Consider the following 27,307-nt stretch of genomic DNA (forward strand, 5'->3'; position numbering starts at 1 on the left):
GTGATAATTGTGCATCATTTAAGCAGCGGGGAGGGGGCGTGCAACAGGACAAGTACTAACCTGTGGAAAGCTTACAAGCGTTGGTTGTCGTTAGTTTACAAAAAAAAAACATCACCGCATTACTGTGGCAGGTTAGCTTCCAGCTCCGCCAAAGCATCATGATCAAGGGTAGATGGCTTCTGTAGTCAGACGTCGAATGAGTTTGTCTTCGTAGCGTGAGCTCGGACATATGCTTGTCATTTTCATTCTTGTTCATCACGCAGAAGGGGGTGGGATGCGAGGCAGGTGCGGCACGAACCCTTTGGAACGGATACTGGAAACATCTGGTTCTTGGTTAGCCGCTGTACAAGAAGAGACGATGTAACCAGAATAAGGGGTGAAGGGAGTTTATCAGTTTAGGCATGAATGGTATAAAAATAAGATAATGTCTGCATCGAAAACTCGAATAAGACTCGTCATCGGAATCATCATAAAGGAAAAATGTGTTTTTTTTTTCGCGTGGAAACAACGTACCCTGTGGACTGTCACATCAAGACCAGCTTCTGCAATCGTCAAAACTACGGTAGACACTGAAGAGCGAGTCAGCAAGACTGCTCAACCTTGGCATGCTCGAGAAGCAAAATGGGTGTGGTAGAAGTCAGTGGGCGAGGTTTTCTAGGCCTGCCGCAAAATGGCTTGTCTTGCTCATGTGTGTATTTTCGGAGCCCAGTGCCGCTTCATCATTCGATGGGAACGTGTGGAGGGATGAAATATATTTCGTCAGGTTCGTACCTTGTCTGTGTTACTTGGCAACAGTTAGCAAAGAAGCTTGAATAAGAGTTTGCAGTGTAGAAAAAAGATGTTGCATGTTGTGTCAGACATAGCCATTTAATATCTTCAAAGAAAGATCTCAGCCGGTAATTTCCAGCGTATATTGTTTACGAATTGATCATCATAACAGAGCGTGAAAGGGAAAAACTAGAAAACTCGACGAGTTTACGTACCAATTCAAATCATGTTGACATCACGGTCGATTCGGGGCCAGCCGTTACCACAGCATTCTCATAAGAAACGCAAGGACCTGTAATTGCGGTTAGCTTGAAGCTCATTATATTATCCGTAAAAATCAAGCAGCGCAATGCGTGGTTCATCCTTCAGACTGACGTGTGAAAAAGAGGTTTCATTCCAAAATGGTCAAAGACTCTAGTTTGCGGTTTCAAGATGTCATCAGGTAGATGAGGGAAAGGAATTGTGCTAAGTCGTGCAATGCGAGGTAGAAGATCGCGCTCGAGACTTACCAAAAGGCTTTTTTGTTGCTTCCAGAATCTGTGATGTGAGGGAAAGGAAGTTTTTTGTGTGGAAAAAGCTCGAGGTGATAAAAGGTTGATTTTTCGGTGGAGCGTTTGCAGGGTTATGTAAGCGTGTCACGAGATTTCGTGCCTCGGGCGCGGCGAGTCGACGGCTGGAGGCTGGAGCTTGTACCTAGCGTGGAGCGTGCAGGGGTAGATTCGCGCGCCTTGAAGGTGACGAGTGGTTGATTCTGTTGCTTTCATTGTTGCATCGCCAATTGTCCAGAAAATACACTCAAGATGCCCGAGATCGCTGAGAGTATGTCAATAATTTGACTCTATGACAAGACTATATGTGCTAATATTATGTATAGTTGCACGAGCGGTCCATTTCTTGCGCATTCACCTGGTGGGTAAGCGCATTGCTTCTGCCGAGGCCATTGACGATGCCAATGTGTTTGGCAAAGTCGGCACCACCGGTGCTGCCGTAGCAGCTGCCCTCCAAGGCAAAAAGGTATCATGTATTACTGTTTTTTGCCCGTTTCATGCTGACAAGACTGTAGGTAGTGTCCGCCGGGACGCAAGGCAAGTACTTTTGGTGAGCAAGACCGTGAATTCGTCCCTGACCACTTCACCAACAACCTGTTAGGATAACGTTAGAGAAGCCGCCGCATCTAGTGATGCATTTCGGCATGACTGGTCAGTTCCATTCCCTTTACCCGAGTTCTCTCATCGACTAAACCATCCCAGGTTGGATTCACATTAAGAATGACAAGACTGCATACACCAACTACTTCAAAAAGATGGAAGATAGCGAGTACACAGTCTGGCCTCCCAAATTTTGGAAATTCCAAATCAAAACAGACGAAAAGCCTGCTGTGGAGATTGCATTTACGGATCCTCGTCGCTTTGGTCGTGTCAGGCTGGTGGACTGCCCTGGCGAAGAGATTCGAAAACACTCGCCGCTTGTTGAAAATGGCCCCGACCCTGTTGTTGACAAGGATCGCTTCACGGAGGAGTATCTGCGCGGCAAAATGACCTCGCGCCATGTTCCCATCAAGGCACTGCTTCTTGACCAGACCACGATCAGTGGCATCGGCAACTGGGTCGCCGACGAGACTCTATACCACGCCAAGATGCATCCGGAGCAGTACTGCGACGACTTTAGTGACGCTGAGATCAAGACGCTCTACGACACTGTCTGCTACGTCTGCGATTTAGCCGTGGAGAAGCTTGGTGACTCCGACGAGTTTCCAGAGCATTGGCTATTCAACCACCGCTGGGGCAAGGGCACGAAAGGCTCGTCATCAAAGCTTCCCAACGGTGAGAAGCTTTCGTTTATCACTGTTGGCGGTCGTACCAGCTGCTACGCACCGGCTATTCAGAAAAAGACGGGCCGGGTGACAGCCAACGCTAAAACGGAGCCTCTTGTCAAGGAAGAGTCTGGCGATGAGAAGGCGCCACCCAAAAAGGGTCGCAAGTCGGCAGGAAATGCAATCAAGGCTATCAAGGATGACTCCGGCGATGAAAAGGTCCCGCTTAAGAAGGACCGCAAGCCAACCGGCAAGGCCGTCAAATCAGCGACGGAGACTGCGCCAGCCAAAAGTAAGCGGTCGAACCCCGCTACGAGCGAAACCAGCAAGAGCAAAAAGGCCAAAGTTGAGCCGACCGTGGATGATAGTGGCAGAAGACGCTCGGGGAGGCTTAGAAAGTAACATCGCATTGTTGGACTTAGGAGCGTTGAGACATTATTGGAGATGGCCGAGCCATCGCAGCACTAATTATGTTTGTGCCGTCCATGTAAATATATCGTGTACTGTCGTGATCTAGAGCAAACCAGTATTTCCGGATCTTGTAATCTAGAGAAGTCTAACAACTAAAGCTCCGCCGCAAAGTCAGGCACCGAAAGAGTAACATGTACTCTCCGGTGATGAAGCAGGCAAGCCTTGACAACTGGGGTATAATAGGAAAGAAAGACAAGCTGTAAATCGAGAACGCTAACCGTGATGCCGTAGTGTAAAGTATCAATGCAAAAATGGCTGTTTGAAGAAGAGAAAGAGGTGTATGGATGGTTGGCGATGGTGAGAGTGCCCTTAATCGCAAGCCACATGGAAGCCAACGGAGTATTGTGTCTCGTCGTTGGGCAAGCGAATGGGGATCATGGAAAGCAGGTTCGTGAATTGTTGGCCATTCTTCTTGTAGTTGGTAATGTAGAGCTGGATTTCGGTTCGAGCGGTCAACGCTTGATCCAGTTTTTGAATGGCGTCGCCGTGGTAGTCGAGTAGATGGTTGGGCGAAGGGTAGAGGCTTTGTGGCGAATGAAGAAACCGAGGATCCTTGCCCACAACTTCTTTGATGGTGTAACCAGTCAACTGTGAAAAGGCCTCGTTGGCGTATATGATAGGGTTCCCAGGAAGATCAAGGTTGCTGACGGTCAGGGCTGCAGAGCAATCTACAGGACCCAGCTCGAATTGGGGATTCGGGCGAGCGAACACGCTGAACTAGAAAGTCGTCAGCATTTTACGACAAGACAAGTAAAGTAAATGATGAAGCGTACCAAAACCGACATGATGTCTATTCCGCTGGGACCGTAGAGGCCAGGATAGATGATGGGGTCCTGCCCAGGCTGGAATTGGGATTGCTTCTTGTCATCCCCGGACGAGGATTCGCCGGGGAAATTATGCTGCAAGGCCGAGTTAGAATACTGCACGGCAAGGGCTGTTCCGGTCACATTGGACACTTACCGCCATGGCATGGGATTCCCACGGATTCATGCTGGGCACGGTTATGGGGGCTTTCGGAATCACAAACATGATGTTGAGACTCGATTTGGCAAGTTGATGGAGCGAAGCAAGCAGCGAGCGTTCAAATTTCAAAGCCGAATAGAGGCTGACAAAGACACAATCACTGAACAGAGCTAGTAGCAATATGCACGTCGGCAAGAGGCACTGGCGATGCGTGAGGACCAAGAAGGCTCAACTGGCCCCGGGCAAGTGAATTATACGGGTATGGAGAGCAGCATGGCACAAACTGAACTAGCCGATTCCGCATGATGAACTAGCATCAGGACATCGACGACGTAACCTACGGGCCAAAAAACATGCAACTTGAAGCGGCTTCCTACTTGAGCTCAGGCCAAACAGCCAGAGCCTTGTCCTGGCCTTTTCGGGGGCGTCAGAAAAGACTGCGGCCGGAGGCACAGCAGGCCGCCCGATCGCAGAGAATGGCCCTCTTTAACAGCGATCGAGACGGGCATAAATGTGGGACCGCGATGTTGGCCATCTCGACGTGCAACGGGCGATCGGCGCGAGGACGGCAAGAGTCTGAGGTCGGTCCAGAACACCGGCTTGATACCATCGGGAAATCGACATTTGCTGCAGACATCGATATGCTGGCGGTTCCCGACCGCGTGTTTGGCTGCAGTGACGCTGTGTTGCCGGGAGCTCGTCCCAGTAAAATACCTAGACCGGGCCGCTGTCCACCAACAAAAGGCAATATGCGATGACACTTGTCATACGCATGACAGAGCAGCCCAGCCCAGCCCAGCCTAGCCCAGTGCCCAGCTTGCCGGTGCCCGTCGCTGAGGCAGTCAGTGAGGATTGCAAGATGCATACATCATTGTGGCCTGATGACGATTCTTGGCATTGTCTCATGAGCGCACTGTCTGGGCCAGGGTGTCCGTTGTGAGTAGCGATGGTGGAAGAGTACTGGGATGAAGCATGGGCAGACGATCAACAAGGTAAAAGCTGGCCGGCCGAGATGAGATTCCGACAGCAATTCCGGTGAGGGGCATACTGCAGACATTCCCCCCAGAGGCTTTACAGAGACTGCCCGATGAGCACATGGTGTCCCTGGCGGCCCTACGTCACTGCTCCGCACCACGCTAATGGCACTCTGTACTCCGTACCTACCTACGCGGGAGGGGGCTGTTTTTAGGAAGGGGTGAAATACCTTGTTAGACTTGATAAAGATTCCTCCCATCCTATCAGGGTATTAGAACACTTGGCAAGTTTTAGAAAGAAAAAAAAATCTGATATAGCTGGGTGCCTTGATATCCTGACACGATGGGAGGAAAACGTAGCAAACGGAGGACCTCTCAGGTGCCCTGTCCAAAAACCCCCCCCTCCCGCGTAGGTAGGTACCTAGACTTCACTGTACCAGTAAATTAAAATTTAGGTACTCAAACACCACGCTATGCCCCCCTGTAACCACGACACCCATCGCCTGCACCACGCTGTGGCGCGGCGCGTGTTCCGGACGCGTTCCCCACATCTCGATTCTTCACGCACAGCTTCATCGCCGACGCTCGCCGTGACTGTTCGCATCGGACCCTCCAACTAGCGCACTTACAATGTCCCGGCGCCTAGTCAACCGAGCGAGGTCTTCCACCGCCAACGCATCTGCTACCCCGGCCGCCGAAGACTTGCCCGAGTACGAACCTCTCGAGTATCCTCTCGACGACGATGCGCGCCGTGGCCTCGAGAAACTGTCCACCAACCGCATGCAGAGTAGGTACATCAGGAACCTCAAAGCCGGCACCACAAATCTAGGAAACATCGTCGGAGATATTCACGAGCGCTTACTCATTCGCCGAGCACATCTGGCAAACGAGAAGCGTCGCCGCCGAGACAAGGATCAAGAGGAAGGGGAGGAAGACCTGGACACCCTCGAGCAGCACTTGGACGAGTACGCGCACGAGGTCGATGAATATTCGCGCGAAGCCGAGGCCAAACTTCGCCTCCTCATTGACCAACAATGTGCGCTTGAAGACGAGGGAAAGGTCATTGGCGAGATATACACAGATGCCACAAACGCACAGGCCGCAGAGAACACGCGCCGCCTGCAACAGCAACGCCGGCGAGAAGAAGCTATTGAGATTGCGCAGGCCAGCGGAAACCCGATCCCCCCAGAGGAGGAGGAAGATCAAGATGCCAAACCACCTCCCGTCCAAAGCACTCTCGACTCGCTCCGGCAACGACTCGACGACAAACGCCGCGAGTACGAACAGCTGAGTGTCCAGGAGCGCTATGCTGTCAACAACGAGTATGCAAGCTTCAAGAAGCTATGGCACGATGCCGCCCAGGACGAAGATGGACCTCCGCTGCCCGATGCTTCGCGCTGGTTTGGCGCTGATGGTGCGCCTATTCTCCGGAGGGTCGCCCCCCGCGCCGGTCGAGGACGAAGCAGGGCGACTGATCAAGGCGATGACTCGGACGACGATATTGCCGTGGCACGAGAAGTTACCAGCTTGCGGTGCCCGCTTACGCTGCAAGAGTTCAATGAGCCCTACAGCAACAACAAATGCAAACACACGTTTGAGAAATCAGCCATTCAAGACTATCTACCCGCGAGTGGACAGGTGCAATGTCCGCAGACGGGATGCTCCCAGGTATGCTCGCTTCAGTGACTCCTTTATCATAGCTTAGCCGTACTGTTAGGCATGTGGGACTAATGTGTAAATTGCAGGTTTTCACGCGTGCCAACTTTGCGCAAGATTTCTACCTCGACCATGCCATCTTGCGACGCCTGCAGCGTAAAAATGCGCGCAATAGGCTGGACGACATGGACATGGACGACGATGCGAATACTTCGATGGAATTCCAAGTGAGCAGCCAGAGATCTATTAAGCGATCGAAGCATGAGCCGTGAGCTGCAGAGGCTTGATGGAGAGACTGCGACGATGAAGACGATGTTGCACACAATAACTACATATTACGACGACACGACTACATGTTTGTTTGCTGCTAGTAGCATTGACTAATACTGCGAGAGTTTGCCACTAGCTGGAGATGCCGTCCCATGTGTCGATGTGCCTGGCAGACGCGTGCAAAGCAACTGACGATACCTACACGACGGCAACGACAATAGCAGAAGCCCACCAAAGCAGCAGAGGCATACAAGAATAGCATCTGTCGTGCGACATTTCCCATGTCCGCCATCGGCACACGTGCATTCTTCCTATCCCCGGAAGTCGGGTTTCTATTTCTCATCATCAAGCAGCCGAAACCGCCCTGAGCGACGAGCCGGACCAACCAGAGTCGCAGCCGGCAGACAAAATCGGGGCACCCCGGTGGTCCGGAGACGGTCGCCGCAAGACGCAAGCAAAATTGGGCCAAAAGAGGCAGCGGACGCGGCTCAAGGGTGGTGGCACCATCGACGCTAAACCGTCTTTGGTTTAAGCCAATTGCGTGATTCTGGGTAAACTATCGACAATTTCGCCCAGCACCAGCCAAACTCTACGCAACGACACGCTTTTTTTTCGTCTTGCGCGATTGTTAAGCATGCTGTGCTCACAATGCTGGGGACGGACCCTCGGCACTACCGCCGCAGCATGAGGGGAGGCGGGCCCGTCCGTTAATTCTTCCCACGTCTTCAAGTAGAGTCAATGCCATTCTTGTCTGCTGCATCCTCTGTTTCCCATTGTACTCGTCTCTGTCCCTCGTGCCTGTGTGTATTCTTTGTGTCCATCAGACACTTGCTGGCCTTGGAGTCTTCAGGATCCTAACACCGGGTCGGTCTGTCTACCCATCCATCCTTGAACAGCACCAGGCGAAATACTGTACATCAGCATCACATCACATACAGGAACTCGTCGATCGTTCTTCGCCATGTCTTCTTCTTCCTCCACACTGCCCTTTGGCCAGCACGTGGCCCTCGCCGACATCTCCGGCCCGACCTATGTCACGGCGCAGCTGCTCGTCCAGCACGTTGCCTACAAGCTCTCGGACAAGATCTTCTCGTACTCGCCCGAGACGTTTGACCTCGACGTGGCGGCGCGGCGGTGGGCCGCGGCCGGCGACAAGAACGTGCACAGCTACACGCCCGAGGTGCTGAGCCTGCAGACGCGCGCCGGCGCCGGCGCCCTCGCCCTCGGCTACATCTTCTCGCCCGACTTTGACGTCCGCAAGCGCCACATCCCGCAGACGCTGCTGGCCTCGTCCGGCAGCCTGCCCGCGCTGCGCGCCACGCTCGACCAGCTCTCGCTGCTCTACAGCGTCGCCAGCCCATTTGTCGCCCACGTCGCGGCCGCCGACTACTCGGCCGCCAGCGGCCTCGTCGCCAGCTACGACGGCGCCCTGCGCCTCGCCGAGGAGCTGGGGCTCGGTCTCGTCGCGTCCTCGTCGGCGTACGAGGCCCAGCACATGGCGCTCTTTGCGACGCTGCTCGCCACGGTGCTGCCGACGCTGCACGTCTACGACGGCGTCCGCGTTGCCCGCGAGACGCTGCGTGTCGTCGATGCGCTGGGTGAGGCTGGCGTGGCCGACCTGTACGCCAAGCTTGCTGCGGAAGCCGGCAAGCTCAACCCGCGTCTCGACAACGCCGGCAAGGCGGTCGAGCTGCTCAAGGTCTTCAACGATGAGCTCGGCACCGTTTACGCTCCGTTCGAGTACCACGGCCACGAAGCTCCCGATGTGGTCCTCGTTGCCTTTGGCAGCGTCGAGGCGCAGGTGGCCCGTCAGGTCCTTACCAAGATCGCCGTCGAGGGCGCCAAGGTCGGCGTCATCAACGTGCGCGTCTACCGCCCCTTTATCGAGGAGGCGTTCCTCGCTGCCATCCCCGCCTCGGCCCGCACCGTCGCCGTCCTGGGCCAGGTCAACAGCGACGCGGCCCTGCACGACGAGGCCACGCAGTCGGCGCTGTACGGTGATGTCCTGACCGCCGTCACCTTTTCCGGCAGCAAGTTCGCCGAGGAGCCCGACGTGCTGGACATCAAGTACACGGCCGCGCAGACCCTGACGCCCCAGGGCCTGGTCAACACGCTGCACAAGGTCTTTGGCAACGACGGCGAGGCCAACACCCTCCCCTCGCTCGTGGCCGCGGAGCAGTACACCTTCTGGGACCTGGACAGCTCGGCCGCCGTGGCCTCGCCCGCCGTCATTGGCACGCTTCTCGCCAAGCAGTCCACCTCCAACGTCTTTGTCCGCGAGGTCTACGACAACCTCACCCAGGGCGGTGCCGTCCGCGCCGACCTCCGCGTCTCCAAGAAGACGCTGGAGGCTCCCTACGACATCAACGAGGCTGACGCCATTGTCGTCGGCGACGAGAAGATTCTCAAGGACGTTGATGTCCTCGCCAGTGTTGCTGCCGGCGGCAAGGTCATCCTGAACCTGCCCGGCTTCAAGGAAGACGAGGTCGAGAAGCGCCTGTCGGCCAGCTTCCGCAAGACGCTCGTCGACAAGGACGTTGCTGCGTTTGTCCTCGACCCTGCCGTTCTCCCCGCCTTTGAAAAGGACCCGGTTGCCTCCAGGCTCCTCCTCGAGCTTTCCTTCCTCAAGATTGCGCAACCATCGGTGTCTCCCAAGGACATCACCATTGCCGCTCAAAACGTCACTCTCGAGCAGGCTGCCGAGGCGGTCGACCAGTGCCTCAGCAAGCTCGAGATCCAGGCCGCCTGGGCCGAGTCCGAGGAGGCCGCCACCGCCACCGAGCTTCCTCTGACGATCCAGCCCAACAGCTTCGTGCCCTTTGCCAAGGACGAGGACGAGCAGGCCCTGCAGCTGCAGGACTGGCAGGCCCTCGCGCGCGGCATCGTCTTCAAGGAGGCGTACGGCGCCCGCGCGGCGGTGCGGCCCGACCTGGCCGTCACCACGCACACCGTCACGGTCAAGGAGAACCGCCGCCTGACGCCCTCCGACTACGACCGCAACATCTTCCACATTGAGTTTGACCTCGGCACCACGGGCCTGACCTACAAGATTGGCGAGGCGCTCGGCATCCACGCGGAGAACGACGTGGCCGACGTCGAGGCCTTTATTCAATTCTACGGCCTCGACGCCGAGGACCTCGTCCAGGTGCCGTCGCGCGACAGCTCCGCGGTGACGGAGCTCCGCACCGTGCACCAGGCGCTCGTGCAAAACGTCGACATCCTCGGCAAGCCGCCGAAGCGCTTCTACGAGGCGCTCGCCGAGTTCGCCACGGACGAGACGGAGCAGAAGAAGCTCGAGGCGCTCGGCAGCCAGGCCGGCGCCGAGGACTTTAAGCAGCGCACTGAGGTCGACACGCTCACGTACGTCGACGTGCTCGAGGAGTTTGCCTCGGCGCGCCCGAGCTTCCACGACCTGGTCAGGATTGTCAGCCCGTTGAAGCGCCGCGAGTACTCGATCGCGTCGGCGCAGGCCGTGACGCCCAACTCGGTGTCGCTGATGATTGTCGTCGTCGACTGGGTCGACTCGCGGGGCCGCACGCGCTACGGCCAGGCGACGCGGTACCTGTCGCGCCTCGCGGCCGGCGCGCCCGTGACCGTGTCCGTCAAGCCGTCGGTCATGAAGCTGCCCGTCCGGGACACGGCGCCGCTCATCATGGCCGGCCTGGGCACGGGCCTCGCGCCGTTCCGCGCGTTCGTGCAGTACCGCGCGATGCAAAAGGCGCAGGGCAAGGACATTGGCGCCATCCTGCTGTACCTGGGCTCGCGCCACCAGCGCGAGGAGTACCTGTACGGCGAGGAGTGGGAGGCGTACCGGGACGCGGGCGTGGTGACGCTCATCGGCGCCGCCTTCTCGCGCGACCAGCCGCAGAAGATTTACATCCAGGACCGCATGCGCCAGACGGTCGGCGACATTGTGCAGGCGTACATCAAGGACGAGGGCAGCTTCTACCTCTGCGGGCCGACGTGGCCGGTGCCCGACGTGACGGCCGTGCTGCAGGAGGCGATTGCGGCCGAGGCCAAGGCTGCGGGCAAAAAGGTTGACCCGAAGAAGGAGATTGAGAAGCTCAAGGAGGAGGGACGCTACGTGTTGGAAGTTTACTAGAGCACAAACGCGTTGTGCTTCTTTTCTCATATATGATTTTGTCATCACTCGTTGTTATCACGGCATGGAGGAAAATAGAGTTTGGGTCAACGGCCATCAGATAGATTGTGCTGAATATGATGATGAGTACCTTTTTTTTTATAAAAAATAAGAAAAGGAAAAAAAAAAAAAAACTCGACGCATGTATCGGAATGTTCATCAGTGTGATCCGTATGCAAGTTTTGTCTTGCGCATAGCAGCGCAAAGGCACGTCCCAGTTGCATGCTTCGTTTCAATAGCACTCTACGGAGTATTACTCCGCCGTGTGTCTCCCTGTCAGAGAACAGCTGAAAAGCCAAGGGTAGCAAAGGGGGGGGGGGGGGGTTGGCGGCCGCCCGGGTTGGGCAACCTCGGAGATGACCGCCGCCCGCCGGCTGCACGTCGTTCCGGGTGTGCCCCAAGAGGTAGCCGGCGCAAAGCAAGACACCCACCACCAGAGAGGGGAGAGAGAAAAAAAGAAAAAAAAAGAAGAAAGGCACGATCGTGGGGCAAACGGGGGACAGAAGCAAGCTGGAAAGCATCCCCTTGTTGGAGCGCGTTGCTGCATTCGCAAAGAAGCACGCCACAAGGCCTGGGCTGCTGGGCACCGCTCCACCGGCCCGTGGGGGGAGCGCAAGCCACGCTGAGAAGTTGCTTTCTTTTTCCACACCGTTATTTCGCTCTTCGTATTGTTTGCCATCTATTGATGCTCACTTTTTTTTTTCAGCAAGGGTCGGGGGACGTTGTTTGTAGTTGCTTTTGCATGCAGGAACAGCAAGCACGTAATCACGCATCGCCATGATATGTACGGATCTACATGTCCGCTTGGGCCGCAGGCGCGGTTCACAAGTACTGTTAGCGGGCGGGTTGTCCGCTTCTGACTCCAAGCAGAAATCCATGTTTCCCAGTAAAATCAGCCTGTTCTCACAGCGCCACGGAAACAAGCCGGTCCGGGGTGTATCAAGGAGGAGGAGATGAGTTGATGCCGGGTCTGTTTTGGGGGGGGAACACCCGCATGAGACACTGCTTGCTTTTTCCCAATGTCTGCACCGTTGTTCCGTTCAGGGCTGTCTGTCTACTTTTGCGGTGAAGCTACCCTGCACTGCAATGCACAATTTGACCGGACAATTTTCCCGCGGCGGTGTAACGAGATGTGCTGCAGAGAAGAAGAGGCCCTCTATACTCCGTATGTGCTTTGCAATTGTTAAGCAAGAACAAAGTTTTTTGGCATCATTCTTGGCCGCGGCCTGACCAGCGCTGAGCCACGGAGCAAGACCGTGCTGTGCATTTTCTAGGTCTGCACCCATTGACGTGTCAAGTTGCACGGAGAGGTGTATGCGACAGTGTGACGAGAATGCAGTGGCTGCAGGTAAGGCGCGGTATGTGTTTTTTTTCGTGATGCACAGACGTCGGTCATGGGGTCCGCGAAAGCTTCTCTGCTCCGTATAGAGCCGCATCTCACAGACTTTGCTGCCAAAAAGACCAACGCCGAAGCTTTCAATAGGGTTCGTGTACCAAGTTTGTGATGATGCTCGCATGCCAACCGCCCACTTACATGAGGCGGCTCAGGTTACACGGCACTGTTGAAATGACGACGACGACATTGCAATTACCGGTAGCAACAAAGTACCGGCACCACCCAGTCCTTTTGCCCAGGCCTTCTTCCAAAAAGCGGGCGGCGGAGCGAATAGCCTCCCGCGGTTCTCTTCTTGCCGCAAAAACGTCGGGGGCATGTATTCTCAACAAAAAGCAACTACAAGGCACATGACCAGAGCACTGGCATCAGAAACTGCGTTGTCTTGCCCCCTGTTCCCTGTCTGTCCCCCTTGGCCTTGCTTGCTCGTATGCCGTGCCAGTGCGGATGCCGGTAGAACCAAAGACAACCCCCTGTCTCGTCGAGCCTTTCGGTCCCGACGCATCGGTACGCCACGCAAGACATGCTCCTCCCTTTCCCTCTTTCCACCGCCCGTCGTATTTCGGATCGGCATTCTTCTGTCGTGACCACTCAGTCACTGTACTTTCTAATGTTCTTTCTTTCGGCCGCCGGTGGCAACATTCCGAAATCCCGATCGGCTGGATGAGATGCGCCGGCTTGTCTTGCAAAGTGTAACTAGATGGGCTGCGACGTCATCTCGGGCCCCTCCAAGTCACCACCTCAGTCGTTACCATTTGATCCGCTCATTGTAACTGACCATGTCATTTCCTCGGGTTCAAACTGATACCGAGGATTTGGCCCACCAACTTATCCTCAGCGCGCCGCCACAGTCACCACGCCAGCCGCCGTAAGTGGCACATCTACACTAGAGACCTATCGGTGGCGTGATGCGTCAAAAGGGATGCATGCATTCCTCGGCTCCGTGTTCATCAGATTTCCTAACCTGGAGCAGGTTGCGAGTCTACCGATCATTCACACCGTCCACCATGTAAGCCCCTCACGCATAGCATATCGGCGTCAACGCAAAAAAAAAAAAAAACATACTCAAGTAGTCGCGATGTCGGAAACTAAATGTCCCGCGAGGAGGCCCTTGAGCTGTCATGTCCAAGTCCATCCTCTTCCCCCGGGTTTTCAACTCTTTGCACGCATGCCTGTGCTATTCTGGCAGCATCGTTTGCTTGCAGGAGCTGGGCCATCTACGGACGGGTTTACTCGCCTAAATACCCCCGACTATTTAAAGTTGATCACCGCAGATTTTACAGCTGCCAACTGCCTTTGACTGCCCAAAATGCCGATGCCTCTCCGTTTTGGGTGCCGCCGAGATGGCTCGTACCCACTCCCATCAACCGCTTTACTCAGCCACTTCCTGGAAAGCATGCTGGAGATGTGTCAAATATATTCAACTGCTATTGTGTACGGCAGTATACAAATAAAATGGTTGAGCAAAAGCTAAGCAAATGGTAATACAATAAACGCCAGCCCGTGAATGTTCCCGTTTTATATGCGCCTCGGTGTGTTCCTTCGCAGTTTTCTTCCTCTAGTGTGTATGTACCGTCGTCAAATCAGCTTCGTGGGTATTCTGCCCCTGCCCTTCTTGTTCCTTGCTCTCACGTCGTATCCTCCATGCACCTCGCTACTCATGCTTTCTTGACCCAGGCCAGCAGGGTAATTATGCAATCCAGTCTTGCAGGTCGCCCACTACCTGGTAGGTGGGATTCGCCGAGTGGCCATCCCCGCCCTTCTTGTCCCATGCCCAGCGTGATGTGTAGTCATCGTCAAGCGTGCCCTGCATCATGTCGGCAATGTAATCGCCAATGACGGGCAAGAACTTCCAGCCGTGAAACGATCCTCCAGTTGCCACGTACAAGCCCTCGCAGTGAGGGTGTGAAGTGATGAGGAAGTCGTGTGTAGGTGTGGAGGCATCCCTAGCAAAGGTGTTAGTGGCTTGTTGGCCAACGATGTAGTAGAAGGAGACTCACCAGCAAATGCGGTACTTCTCAATTTCAACATCTTTAATCTCATCGCCATACAGGCCCTTGTATGTCTTCTGGGCTCGCTGCTTAAAAAAGTCGACGAAATCAGAGCCAGTCCAGGTGTTGTACTTCGGGTCGCTGGGAGGAAGAGACATGCGCTCGCCGGTCGCGGGAAAGTCTTGGAAATTGGTAAAGCACATGTCGCAGTTGAATTTGATGGTGCCATCGGCCAGGATAGACATGCCCTCGCCCTTAACGTTCTTGAGGCAGTTCTTGAGCACAGGAATGGGGGCGAATTTAGCCTTCTTCTCGCCGTGCAGCTTGGCATAAAAGCTCACAGCACCCGTGGCGAGCACACGATCGCCCGTGTGCAGCTTCGTGTTTTTGGGTGCACTCTGTGCAAGCAGGGGCGCGGTGCGCGCTCCCGTGGCCATCAGAACCTTGTCCGCCAGCATCGTATCCCCACTCTTGAGAGTGACTCCGATGCACTGGCCCTCGAGACCAAAAGCGAGCGTGTCCATCTCTCCAACAACATATTCGACACCCAGGTCGATGCCTGCTTGCACGACGGCTGCCAGCGCCTTGTCTGCTTCAGCAAAGCCCACATTGGGGTTGTAGAGAACCTTGTCAAGACCCTCAAAGTTGGTAGTCGCAAAGAGCCCATTCCAGCGCTGGCGAACGTCGTCAACGGGTAGCATCTCGCACTCGTTGGCAATGCCCAGCTTCTCGTAGGCGGCGATGCTCTCCTCGGCAAAGTTGGACGGGTCGGCGCGAAGCATGCCGGTTTCGTGGTAAAAGGACTTGTAGAGGTCACTGCTTCTCCACATGGGCATGGCCTTGACCATCATGCGCATGTAAAGCAGATCCGGGTAATCGTCGCGGACGATCTTGTTGATGTCGTGTGAGGCAGCTCTGGGGCTAGGAAAGGCAGCAGTGTCAAGCAGGGTTACTCGGACACCGCGTTGGGCCAATGACAAGGCGGTGCCGGCGCCAAAGTTGCCGGCACCAACAATGACGACCGAGTTGAAGTCCGGAGCATCATGGTCCGGGGCAGACATGGAAGACGAAGACGAAAGAGGAGTGGCGGGCATCGAAGGCGACTGGGGAGTTGAGGGAGATGAGGAGGGAGCTGAGGGATCCAGCGTGTACATGTTGGTGATTTCGCGCATCGTTGCGGTCGTGATGCTGTTATACGTAGGAGCAGGCGGTGTTGGTGTGACCAAGGTGCCAATGGCAATCGACAGAGATTGGAGTTACTCTAGAGGCTTGTAATACCGAGTACGGGCCAGAGTAGTAGCACAGCGTCGAGGCAGTGATACTGTAGTGTATGTGATGAAGGATACTTGCAGTTAATGGAGAGAATGAGAGTTGGTGTCTGGAGAGGAAACAAGAGAGGCGAGGATGGTACACAAAGAGGTGGGTGGATATGGATCTTTATAATTGAAGCCGCGATTCAGACTGAATTTTACAAGCAGCTCCCAGAAGAAAAGAAATAGCAGAGGCAACTGAGTATCCGGGGGGTGTGGGCGTCAGAGGAGTGTCTGGACGAATGTCTAGGGGGTGGCCTGTCACCTATTGGCTTCGCAGGCGCAAAAAGCAACAGGCTCGCATGCTTCTTTTCTCAATGCCCACACGCCCGTCTTCTCTCGTCTCTCGCGGGGCCGACGACTGGGAAAAGAAGAGCTAGGCTTGGGCTTGTTAGCCTGGGGGGACCCAGTTGTGACCCCTCGCCTCTGAACAGGCGGCCAGGTTGCGAGTGGACAGCGCTGCTCCGCCCAGGAAGGGGAAAGATGGTCCAGCGGCGAGGGAGCGTCCAGGAACGGCGGCGGCACACACGGCGACACAGCGGGCAGCTGGGCCTGCTAGGCCTGCTGGGCTGGACGAGGCTACCGACCGCATAGTCGGCCACTAGGCTGGCTGGTTTGGATGGTTGGATGGCTGGCAAGCTGGCAACTAGGGCGAGATTGGCGGGCTCCAACCCAGCACCGGGCGGTGCGCCGTGGAGCTACCGGCTGGCCGCTCGTAGAGTCGCAGCCCAAATTAGCGCAGTCGTCTCTCCCAGATTCCTGGAAATCAGGATAGTTAGTCTCTCGCGATGGGTGTGGGCCCCTGGGAAGCGACATGGGGCGAGATGATGCCTGCCTGTACGCCTTGTTTATTACTGATGAACAGGGCCGAGGCGATGGAGAAGCTGGTGATTACGAAATGCTCTCTGACGGAAGCGTTGTACTGATAGGAGCAGCAAGCAGTTGTCTCATGTTTAGGACTCCATGCTGGTACGCAGGGCCCTTGTTGGAGGAGAGGCGGCTGTAAATGTCCGCCCGCCATTTACCGCCAGTACGGTAGGAGGATTTGAACAGGGATCCTGCATTGATGGTCAACAATCAACATATGCAATGCGCGAGGCCATACTCCGTACTTATTGTTCGATGGCCGAATCGATCTGCCCGCCACTCGCATCGACGGGGCCTGCCAGCATGTGTGGCTCGCAGTCATCAGCCTCTCTAGACGCAAACCAAGCCCACACCGTCAGTTTCTAGGCGTTATTAGCATCTGTACAGGGACGGGGCCAAGGCAATTTACAAGTCCGCGTGTTGACGGGGGCGGGTGTGATTACTGTTCAGGTTCATGCCGTGCCTGTTTGGGCAGCAAGAATGAATGAGGAATTTGTTTCGCGTCGTGCGTGTCAGGCCGCGATTGTTCAGCTCGCACATCTTTGCGTGGGCGTGCATTCTCTGAGGTCATTCTGGCTGATTGGTCGGGTATCACAGCATTGATATTGTCTGCTGGTATCCGTACATGGCCCTGATGGCTGCTTGGCTGCCGGAAGGAGACTGGTTGCGAGCACGAACCAAGGGGAGAAAGGATGGAGGGGTTGTTTGATGGTGAAGCAGAATTGCGGGGGAGGGGGAGACAACAAAAGTCAAAATCGCCGTGACAGGCGGCGGAGCTTTTGCTCGGGAGGGACTCCCCTACAGGCTACAGCAGTAGTTACATGCTGACGCAGCACTGATGGGACGGTACAGTCGGTGAGCCAGCGCCTGTATGAGCCTGTAATAACAAGGGCCTGCACCTACCTACCAGTGCAAGTGAGAGCCCGCCCCCCCTTGGCCATCAACCAGCACAGACTTGGTAGACGTGGCTGTCGTACGGAGTACAATTGACATCTCTAGCCGCCCCGTGTTACCACGCCCGTTCTTTCAATGTCCGGATCTGGCCTATCCGGGACATTCAGTGGTGCTCTAAGCTCTGTAGAACAATATGTCATGTCGTGCGTGTCTGTCAGTGCTTCTTCACCCACCCACTAACCCGCCTCTGCGGTACCAACACTGGGTGCATCTTGACTGACCATATCCTGCCTTGCGTACCTGTGCAACAGAGGTGTACTGGTACTGATAAAACAGACAAGGCTGAGTGAGGCGTCTGAAATTACCGACTGCAGACCTATATTATATTATGTCTTTCTCTTATATTGCTCCTTTGGGTTGTACCTTTGACCGGCTTCTCCCCCTGACTTAGTCCATGGCACGATTATTAGGTATTGCTTAGTTGACTCTTTTCTCCGCCAGAGCGCTGGAGGGGAGGGGAGGAGCGGACAATCACAGCGGCCAGTCAGGGGGAACGTCCCTCGGAGGCGCCCAACGCTACAAGGCATCACTACGCTAAAAGCAAAACAAAAAAAAGAAGAAAAAAAGGATGCCGCCAAAGGCTCTAGTCCACGCCCAGGGTCCAGCATCCTGGCACGCTGGGAGGCTCGTGGCCTTTGGCTGGCAACTCGCTGCAATGTTAGGTACCTTTTGCCCTGTTCCATGCTTCATTGCAACCACGCGTGCCACTGCCACTGCCCACTAACTAACTATCAGTACCTAACCAACCGCCGTGTCACGCCACGGGAGCCACTGGCCACTTCCTTCCACTGTCGACACGCCACTCGTCAGGTTTTCATCCAACCACTAGCTACGTTCACCACCAACCACCAACCACCAACCTGTCGGGCCCGTCTCCTTTTCGCCTCTCTCATCACCTTCCTTGGCCCCATCACCCCAAATCTAAACAATAAGCTCGGCGCTAACCGCTTTGCCTCCCTGCCAATCCGTTTTTAAATGACCTCTCTCCTCTCTTGTTTTCTCTTCTCTCGCCGCACCAACAAGTGTCCCATCTCACCCACTAACTAACTAACCCAGCCGTGCCTAGGTCGTTGGCCCTGTCATATTGACCATTTCCATCCGTTCGTGTCGGAGGCCACATTGAGGGCCGCACCAGCAGCAGAGCACGTGTTTGTTCCTCTTCTCCAACCAGTGCGCAACATATGTAATTGTATGCATTACTCGTCGGCGCCATTGCTGTTGCCAAACGTGCCAGGATGACCGGACGATGCCGCAGCAGCTGTAGTGTTACCGGCACAGGACTGTCCCGGCTGGCAAGGCTCTGACAAGAGTAGCAGTAATCTGCCGCCAAGATGCATCCTCTACGGTAGCCAGCCAGTCCCATCATCTCACTGCCGGCCAATGCCTCTCCTCAGCCCGCCAACGGCCTTCCGCTCGGTTGACGTCGCCGACCAGAGTGGTGGCGACCGCCCGCTGACGTTTTTGTTTGCTTCCCTCTCCTCTCCCTCCCCAATCATGCCTAGTCCCCGCCGTCCCGGCAGTTCGGTGCTGGGCAAAATACCAATAGGTATTAGTTCATTACAGCCGACCCGTCGGCTTGGGTCGACCGGGGGGGGGCGGTCTGGGCATCGACAATACTGGCACGCTGATCCACACGAGGACCATTGCACCGGTACCGAAGCTGGAGAAGAATAGCGTGCCCGTCAAATTGTTCTCGGCTTGTAAGTAATGCCGAAACAAGCACACTGGTCTGATACGCCAGCCGCCGCAGCGAGCCTCCTCATCACGCGTCGTACGTCGGATGCTTGAATACAGCCTCACTCATAGTAAGCGAAACGTATAGGAACACCAGCCAAGACGTTACACAACAGCATGGAACAAGTTGGCCGCCTTCTTTCCGCCCGGAGCGTCCGGCAACCAACTTGAGTTGGCCGACAACTGCCGGGTGGCTGCATCAAGATGACATGTTTGCACGACCGAATCGACTGCTTTCTTCTTCTCTCGAGGCATCATGTCTCTATACTCTTGTCGCCATGATTCTTCGCTCAACAGCTTGCCCAAGACATTATATCGTGGCACCATTTTATCAGGACAGGGCCTTCTTCAGCAGCAGATTGAGATGGTGCGATCGCTAACCATGCAATGTGTGTTCATCATGCACGCCCCAAGCTGCCAACGCATACTCGTCCCTCTTCAATTGACACGACCTTGACTCTTTTGAACCTTCAATAAGCTATGTTAGACCTATAGATAGATGCATGCCATGCGTTTCCTTATCGCACCATGGAATGGTGTGCATTCACAAATGGCCAACGCATTGTACCCTCCGAATTAACCTACCTTGGCCCGTTGCACTCTCGACATCTAGTCCCAGGCATTATCTCCAGCCTTGGCCCCATCCGCTCTACCAGTATTTACTGAGTAAATTGCGCTTCCTTCCCCACTGCTGACCAGGAGCTCGGCTTGCTACTCGTAAAGTGTTGTTGCATTGCAATGGCGCTGAATCTTGGGCTAGTTGACTAGACTAGTTGACTAGACTAGTTGACTAGACTAGTTGACTAGACTAGTTGACTAGGTCCCAAGTACCTGGTTGTTGCTTCCCACCTAAGCTAGCTACCAAGCGAAGAAAAGGCAACTAGAACAGATGAGAAAAGCCCTCCATCTTGTGACAATCGTTATTTGGACCGGTGTTGCGGTTCCCAACCCCCCAAAAGGGAAGCATGTATCAGCACAAAGTACAGGCCCGGGCTGTCGAGATGGCGTGCCTCGTGTTCCTCACCGCCGTTGAGATGGCCAGATTTCATACGTCAGAGGTGTGTGGCAGCACCCTCCGAACATTGTTTACGATAAGCAGGCTCGGCACCTGTAATGTCTGCTCAATACGGTCATGTAATGAACGGGCGACGCCTAATCTAACGACGACCTGCATTGTGTGGCTGCTGATGCATCTGCCCTGTCTAGATGACCTTGAAATGAGGCCAAGTCTGTCGGTACCCAAGGTTACACAAAGAATGTAGTGAACGATGGGCATTAGAAGCCAATTGGCCGAAGATGCGCAATACTGTGAAACAGCCTGAAGACGACGCGGGCAGTCAGATGCCATTCTCAGCCTGGTGCGCCCTGCCCTGTTCTCAGCGACTTGCATTGTTGCCGGCACTTGAGACATGAGACACCCTCTCTACTCAGTATGAGATTCGACATTAGTACCATCGTCCCAAAAATTCCAAGGGACCCCTGATTTGTCTCTTGTTTGAATGTGATTAGTGATTTCAATGCGCAAGGCAATTCCCATTATTCATCTCCATGGCTCCAAGCCAGAAGCCTCTACATCCATGCAGTACGTCAATGCTACAGTCACGGGTAGGGGCCATGATCACGAAAAAGAAAATTAAAATAAAAAGAGAAAAGAAGAAAATAGGAACAAGTTGTTCAGAAACAATTTCGAAGCAATCTCCAAGCAGCAGCAAAAAGAATAATAAAATGATTAAAGGAGTAATAGGAAGGTTCACGTCCTTCTCTGTGTGTGGTGTGGTTGGGCTGCAGAACACACCTTTCCTGCTTCTCGCCGAGACTTTTCGGCCTGAGCCTTTATTTGCTTCTTTGACCCGACGAGCTGGATGCCCGCCAGACAGGAAAACACAAAAAAAGGATAACTAGTCCAAGAAGAGGGAGAAAAAAAAAAAAAAAAAGGACGGATGAAACGAGAGCCCAATGAGGCGTACGCACACCCCGGCCCGATGGTACAGCAGCCAGCAAGCCGCACCCCTTGCTCCGCCGAGGTCCCCGTCAAAGCTGGAGGAACAGGGATCGGCGCTCGGCCGGTCTGAACATCAACCACAGACAGGGATGGCCAAGGGTGGCTCCAGAAGAGGTACCGCGGGGCTACAAATGTCGTGCGTTCATTCAATCAAGTGGTTTGCACTCAAGTCATTTACTGGTCGCCTTTAGATCGACTCTGGAGAAATGCAACATGCAACATGCAACATGCTATGCCGTCATCTCGCATTAACTACGTTAGGACTGGGTTAGCGGCTTGTTCATTCCGCTTTGGACGACGCCAACCTCGTGTAACAGTACACGATAACTTTCTCCCCATCTCTCTCCCCTCCTCTCATTTCCCCCATCCCTCTTTTTTTGACTTCTCTCCCCCCTGCCTCATTGCAAGCGACAAGGCAACAAGCACATCATTCTCGTGAGTGGATAATTCCCACCAGCTGATTTGGACTCGCTAAAGCCAGGTCGCTTGAGCCGGCGCTCCTCACACCGACTTATGCTGCTTGGTCAAGTGGCCGGCGCTGCCTCGTGGCGAGCGGCGGCTGCATGGCTGCCAAACCACGTCAACATGCTTGCTGGCTCTGCGGCATCAAGACTAGCTCAGCCTGGCTGTGACGACCTTTTGCATCAAACGTGGATCAGTGCAGCACGAGGCCATGCACGGTTGACCCGTGAACCAGTCAGGCACTGTGGAAAACATGCTAACTGACGCTAATTTGAGAGTCTGGGTTCTTGGGCTCATGCTTTACTGTTGCTTTGTGTCGTTCTAACCCATCTCGCCGGGCAAATCGCCGCTTCTTGGGTGTATTTGGACAGTGTGGCAACTCACACACCCAAGGCTTGCGGTGCTTATTACAATGTTGTCTGCACTCGCATTAGCAAGGAAGTCGCGTGATTTAACTTGGCTCGCGGAGATGCGAGGGGGTTGGGCACATACGCAAATGACGAGTTGCGGTCAAAGACGATAACGTTGCCGTCTTTGTCCACGCCACCCTTGTCGCATCTCGGGCCCTTGGGGCATATGTGCGAGCCCTTTCCTCTCTGTTTGAGAGCGTCCATGTTGATACCGGCGAAGAGGTCCTCATCGCCTGTGTCAGACTCTGAGTCGTCTTCGTTGCTAAGGTCCATCTGCTCAGTCATTCCACCAGCCAACGTGCTCAAGTTGTCATTGGCAGGGTGGCCATGACCCATGAGATGGGCATTTTGGGCTGGTGTAGGACAAAGTATATTGGCGAGTGGAACTTGTCCATTGCGGGCGACTTGATTAGGTGAGGCAGAGTCCAAAGAGCCAGTATCAGGACGCCAGACGGCCTGGACGTCTTGAGAGAACTTGGCTGTCAAGTCCCGTATCTTCCTGCGCAAACGTGTGAGAAGCTTGCCGTAAAATGTGCGCGGCGGGGACTTGGGAAATGAAACATACCGTAAACGACTGAGTTCAACGTCAACCACAGCAGAGGTCATGAGGTCCGCCAAACCGGTTTGATTATTAGAGCGTGTGTTGACGTCTATGGAAATATGATCAATGTGTGGGCCTTGGAGTAGATTATGCGTCATTGTTGACCACATCTGGGCGGTACGGGTAAAGTAGTCTCCCAGCTCCCGGAGAAGGGTAGCCGATTCTTCGGAGAGCAGCGGGCCGGCAGGCGGCGTTGGGAGGGAGTCAGCACCCATATTGCTGAAGTTACGGGCGATTTGGTCAAGGTTTTCTCTGATGAGGGTATCAAAAGAAGCAGTATTGGGATTTCCACGGTGCAAGCCCGACTCAAAGATGCGAGCCTGCCTTGGCATCGCATCAGAGGTGCCGTCCATGTTAGTTATATCCCCGAGGCCAGGGCTTGCGCCGTTACGTAGCTAGGCTGGGTAGGGAGAGGAGCGTTGGGTGCGGCTCTTGGTTTCGTCCCACTAAGCGAGCGCAGCGACAGCGCAAACACATGCCAAAAGGGCACAGCGCAAGGCAGTGCAGCACTGTATCCTCGCGAGACGACAAGTGGTGCAGAGAGAGTTTTCTCACTACCTTGTCAAGTGTCGCTGCTGTTGACTGGCCTTGTGCGTCGGAATGGCCCGTACCTCGACTCTGCTTTGCAGGCGGCGAGTGCAGATGACGTTGGATGGTGTGCGGCGTGCGGGGCTCCTCCACTGAACAGGGAGCTTGCGAAGGCTGGAACGAGGACCAGCAGCGATAATGCTGGTCGATACTGGGTATCGCCAGCGGGCTTCGAAGCTTTGCTGGCCACCAATGGTAATGAGACCGTTGGTAGCTTTGTGGGTTACTGGCAATTACCAGTTGAGTCCGTCTTGTCTAGTGCGGCCGTTGATGACTAGGCGGAGAGGAGGGGAGGGGGGTCCGGGTATGGGTATGGGAGCGGAGGAGATGAGCCGACGAACGAGCGGCGGGGGAGGGGTGCTTGCTTGCGGGCAAAGGCGTTGACGAGAACCGAGGGCTGATATCAGATCCCCGGGCAGACAGGCAAAAAAAAAAGAGGCGGCGATAACGATGGACTGACCGCAGGCAGGCGCAAAGCCAGAGACAGGCGACGACTGCAGCGACCGGGCGCGAGGCAGAGACACTGGTAGGGACGGGAGACCCAGCAGAAGCCCACTTGGCCACGGGGCAACGTACCAGACCGGGCAATGGGTGTGTGGTGGTCTCTGCTTTGAAGCCGAGGGAGGGAGCGCAAAAACCAGAAACCCAATGTCACTGGGGATGGCTACCGTCTGGAGCGGCGCTGGTGGTCGGTGGTTGGTGGTTGAGGTGAGGTCGTGCGACGCGAGCCTGCGATTGCTGGTCGCCGCCTGGCGGTGGTTTCTTTTCTGTTGTTTAGTGAACAGTGTCAGAAGGGGTGCCTTGGTGGCTGAAGACGGGCCGCAGATGCTGGGCTGGCACTGGGTGACAAGGAAGCAAGCGCAGGGTGCCAGAGCCAAAGCCAGAGCCCGAGCGAGCTACTGGTACTGCTCCGTACCAGTGCAAGCCTCTAGGTAGAAACGGGAGAGAAATGACGGGCCAGCAAAACGCGGTCTAGATGCATTGCATCACTGAGGCACGCCGCTAAATAGTTTCCTAGTGGCTGTTGGCCAATCTTCGCTTCTTTTTTGCCTTGAAAACTACAGATACCTCGCGGTTGCGAGGAGCGCAGTTTCAAAAGGAGCGCTTAGAAGGCAGCTTGTTCCTCCATGAGCGACTCGGCTGGTAAATAATAAAATTAGGGCTAGGTGCCTGTGGGAAACAGAAGTGATGTATCTTTTTTTCGACGACACCAACATGTCTCTGGAAGGGCAGCTGAGGAAGAGCCCGGCGCGGTGGATTCCTACCTCAATGTCAACGGTACTTGCATCTGGCGGGCTTGCAGCGCCAGGCACAGAGTCCTGCATACCAAGCCAACAAGGCAATCCAGTACAGCGGTTTTCTGAGTGGGACACAGAGCGGACTGCTAGTCTTGATCGAGCACTGACCCCAACTCTTTCAGCAGATGGGCAATGCTGATTGGTCAAGGTGCGGGCGGGAGAAGAGAAAACAACACTAGGCGGCCGGCAAGCTCGCACCGGGAGGATCCGTCCGTTTGAATCCCTGCTAGGGTATTCAATCGGCTTGCACTTCTCTGGGGACTGGGGACTGGGAACTGGAGACTGTCGAAGGTGCTGTACTATCAGTACCTAATGACTGCAGTGCTGGCTTCTACTGGTACCAGTACAGTGGTGAGTGGTACGCTGCGGCCAACTAATCTGTAGATTACGCCGCATTCTCTTTGTGGGAATTACTGATCAGTCAGCGCACCCACAAGTTTAGCATACATCCTAGCATGCAATTTATTCCCTGCGACGCTAACCTGGAGGACGCCATTGCTGGGGAACTGTATTGACCTGTCTTGTTAATTATAGAAATTGCGTGCATCGTGCCGGCCAACCAAACGGGCGGGTCGAAATACCAACAAATCTTGGCTGGTGGCTGCATGTCCGATGCGCACACACCCTGGTCGGCCGCGGCCATCGTGGCTTTTGGCAATCAACCCACGACATCTGAGAAGCAGGGCCCTCCGGCACATTGATCGTACATGCACCGCGCAAACATGATGCACCTCGAATCCACAAAGGGGGGAAGCAAAGTCACGTCGATGCAAAACATGTCACGCTCGAGGCTACTAGAAGCCTGGAAGACGCCAAAAACCCCTCGGACAGAACAATGATGGACAGGCAAACCGCCAATGCACCTTGTTTATTTGCTGCGCTGTGGCTTGAATGACCTGCATGCGAGACCCCAACTGGGTTATGACCTCCGAATCAGTAATCGAAAAAAGCGAGCAGGCAATCTCTGATCCGGACACTAGGCCGCGCTTCTTCGGCTGCTTACGGCCGCCCGCACACTCGGATGCCAAGTGTCGGACGGGCGAGGGGCATCGCAAAGCAAATATACCCTCGTGCGCGCTGATATTGCGCTGGCCGCTGAGGGTGGCTTGCAGGGTAGCGCTCAGCGGGCGGCCCCCCCGGCAAGGCGGTGCGGACGAGCATCGGGAATGGCATCCTGCTGTGGCCAGCAATATATACTCGTGACTCGGTCTCACGGCGTCGGTACGGTGTGGCATCATGTGTGCCAGCTCATGGTATCGTCCATGGACATAGGTTAAAATAGTGAGTGGTAGGCAGCATCCACCTGCAGGCCAGCCTCATTCGGCGGCGCCTCTCCTCTGATGTTGCGCAGGGCCGGTGCACAGTCCCAGCTTTTCGGAATGACGCCTGCAGCACGACGGGCGGGCCAACCAAGATGACAAGGTCCAATCAATCTAGCGCAGATCTGCTCTGCTAACTAAAGTAAGGTAGTCAAGTAACGTTAGTGGGACCCCAGGGCCAGCGCTGGCGCACTGCAGCCACTTTGCATCTTGCTTGTCTTGTCTTGCCTTGCAACATTGGTGCCGCCAGAGTGCCAGACTGCTGGGTCTAAAACCAATTGGTGGCAGACTGCGTTGCCCATCTGCTGGCTCCCCCAGTCTCCAGCTGGTTCAACCCCTGCCGCCCGCCCAAGGCAGGCGCCCGAAAAACCTCGGTAGTGTCGCCGCATCCAATCTGTAGATGCTCACTTTGGAGCCGTCAAACCTGCCAGATCGCCATGGGCCTGCCTGCCTGCCACCTGCCCGCCTGCCCGCCTGCCCGCACTCGCCTTCCTTGGCCCAGCCTGCTGGTACCCGCGGGTTATTTGTCATTCGTCGATTCCCAGACCCTTTTTATTTCCTTTGCCATCGCCCGCGCCAGGGCCCTGTCTTGCTCATCTCGACGGCCGCCACGCCGAAAAGGAATGGGAATCAAAACAAGCCCTGCCTAGGTACTCCGTACTTTGTCGCCTGCCGTGCTTGTCAGTCCAACAGGTAATACCGTAATTTATACGACTCGTGCGCTACACGGCCATTCTCGCTACCGCTCTGTCGGCTTCAACTGGCGGAAGCCTTTTTAGTTCCCGCTCTCCCTATCTCCTAGCCTTGCCCTCTCCACACTTTCTTTCTCTTTCCCCATTTCCCTTTGCATCTTTTCCCGTCAACAAAGAGACGATAGAGATCTTTTCTTCTCACAACGAGCAAACTGTTTCTGCTTCTCGCGACCTCGTTTTGCGGGCTTCCTGGTTGCACGACTGCCTGCTTGACGCCGCCGAAACGCTCCTCGTGCGTGTTTCCACTCTTTGGCCCCGACTCTTGGCCCCCCCCGCGCATCGCCGCCCAACGCTGCCATCCACGACTTTGCTGGTGGTATTAGCCATCCTGTCGACGACGAAGCACAGGACTGATTCTTGTACCGGCGGCCGTCTACTCTTTACCAGTACGGGGTACGGCCTGCTCATTTCGCATCGCGAGACCCTGGTCCCCAGCAGGACAGGATCATCGGACAGGACAGGACAGGACAGGACAGGACAGGACAAAGCTTGACGAGCCCGTCCAAGCGCACCTCAGCCCGCAGAGGTGCCCGCACTCCACCACCACAACCACCACCACCATCATCACCG

General features: G+C 55.2%; 7 protein-coding genes across 7 annotated transcripts; 4 read left to right on the top strand and 3 right to left on the bottom strand.

Moving 5' to 3' along the window:
• Nucleotides 1-1,568: 1,568 nt before the first annotated feature.
• On the top strand, nt 1,569-2,983 carry LMH87_011347 (uncharacterized protein; the record flags this gene model as incomplete). Its single annotated transcript, XM_056200474.1, has 6 exons — nt 1,569-1,587; nt 1,643-1,681; nt 1,736-1,782; nt 1,832-1,866; nt 1,918-1,967; nt 2,019-2,983. 6 exons carry the CDS (start codon nt 1,569-1,571, stop codon nt 2,981-2,983), a joined length of 1,155 nt encoding a protein of 384 aa, XP_056052319.1.
• Nucleotides 2,984-3,361: 378 nt separating this feature from the next.
• Nucleotides 3,362-4,081, bottom strand: LMH87_011348 (uncharacterized protein; the record flags this gene model as incomplete). Its single annotated transcript, XM_056200475.1, has 3 exons — nt 3,362-3,769; nt 3,826-3,951; nt 4,013-4,081. The coding sequence occupies 3 exons, from the start codon at nt 4,079-4,081 to the stop codon at nt 3,362-3,364; spliced, it is 603 nt and encodes a 200-aa protein (XP_056052320.1).
• Nucleotides 4,082-5,619: 1,538 nt separating this feature from the next.
• Nucleotides 5,620-6,917, top strand: LMH87_011349 (uncharacterized protein; the record flags this gene model as incomplete). Its single annotated transcript, XM_056200477.1, has 3 exons — nt 5,620-5,776; nt 5,864-6,657; nt 6,735-6,917. 3 exons carry the CDS (start codon nt 5,620-5,622, stop codon nt 6,915-6,917), a joined length of 1,134 nt encoding a protein of 377 aa, XP_056052321.1.
• A 959-nt stretch (nt 6,918-7,876) lies between these two features.
• Nucleotides 7,877-11,017, top strand: LMH87_011350 (uncharacterized protein; the record flags this gene model as incomplete). Its single annotated transcript, XM_056200478.1, has 1 exon — nt 7,877-11,017. The coding sequence occupies one exon, from the start codon at nt 7,877-7,879 to the stop codon at nt 11,015-11,017; it is 3,141 nt and encodes a 1,046-aa protein (XP_056052322.1).
• Nucleotides 11,018-12,142: 1,125 nt separating this feature from the next.
• On the top strand, nt 12,143-12,622 carry LMH87_011351 (uncharacterized protein; the record flags this gene model as incomplete). The annotated part of the gene is made up of 4 exons (XM_056200479.1): nt 12,143-12,221; nt 12,310-12,368; nt 12,442-12,540; nt 12,605-12,622. 4 exons carry the CDS (start codon nt 12,143-12,145, stop codon nt 12,620-12,622), a joined length of 255 nt encoding a protein of 84 aa, XP_056052323.1.
• Nucleotides 12,623-14,139: 1,517 nt separating this feature from the next.
• Nucleotides 14,140-15,612, bottom strand: LMH87_011352 (uncharacterized protein; the record flags this gene model as incomplete). The annotated part of the gene is made up of 2 exons (XM_056200480.1): nt 14,140-14,395; nt 14,450-15,612. 2 exons carry the CDS (start codon nt 15,610-15,612, stop codon nt 14,140-14,142), a joined length of 1,419 nt encoding a protein of 472 aa, XP_056052324.1.
• Nucleotides 15,613-21,808: 6,196 nt separating this feature from the next.
• LMH87_011353 (uncharacterized protein) lies at nt 21,809-22,995 on the bottom strand (the record flags this gene model as incomplete). The annotated part of the gene is made up of 5 exons (XM_056200481.1): nt 21,809-21,874; nt 21,944-22,011; nt 22,154-22,188; nt 22,262-22,678; nt 22,745-22,995. The coding sequence occupies 5 exons, from the start codon at nt 22,993-22,995 to the stop codon at nt 21,809-21,811; spliced, it is 837 nt and encodes a 278-aa protein (XP_056052325.1).
• Nucleotides 22,996-27,307: the final 4,312 nt, after the last annotated feature.

The sequence above is a fragment of the Akanthomyces muscarius genome, chromosome 4 (assembly GCF_028009165.1).
Source record: "Akanthomyces muscarius strain Ve6 chromosome 4, whole genome shotgun sequence".
Taxonomy (NCBI): domain Eukaryota; kingdom Fungi; phylum Ascomycota; class Sordariomycetes; order Hypocreales; family Cordycipitaceae; genus Akanthomyces; species Akanthomyces muscarius.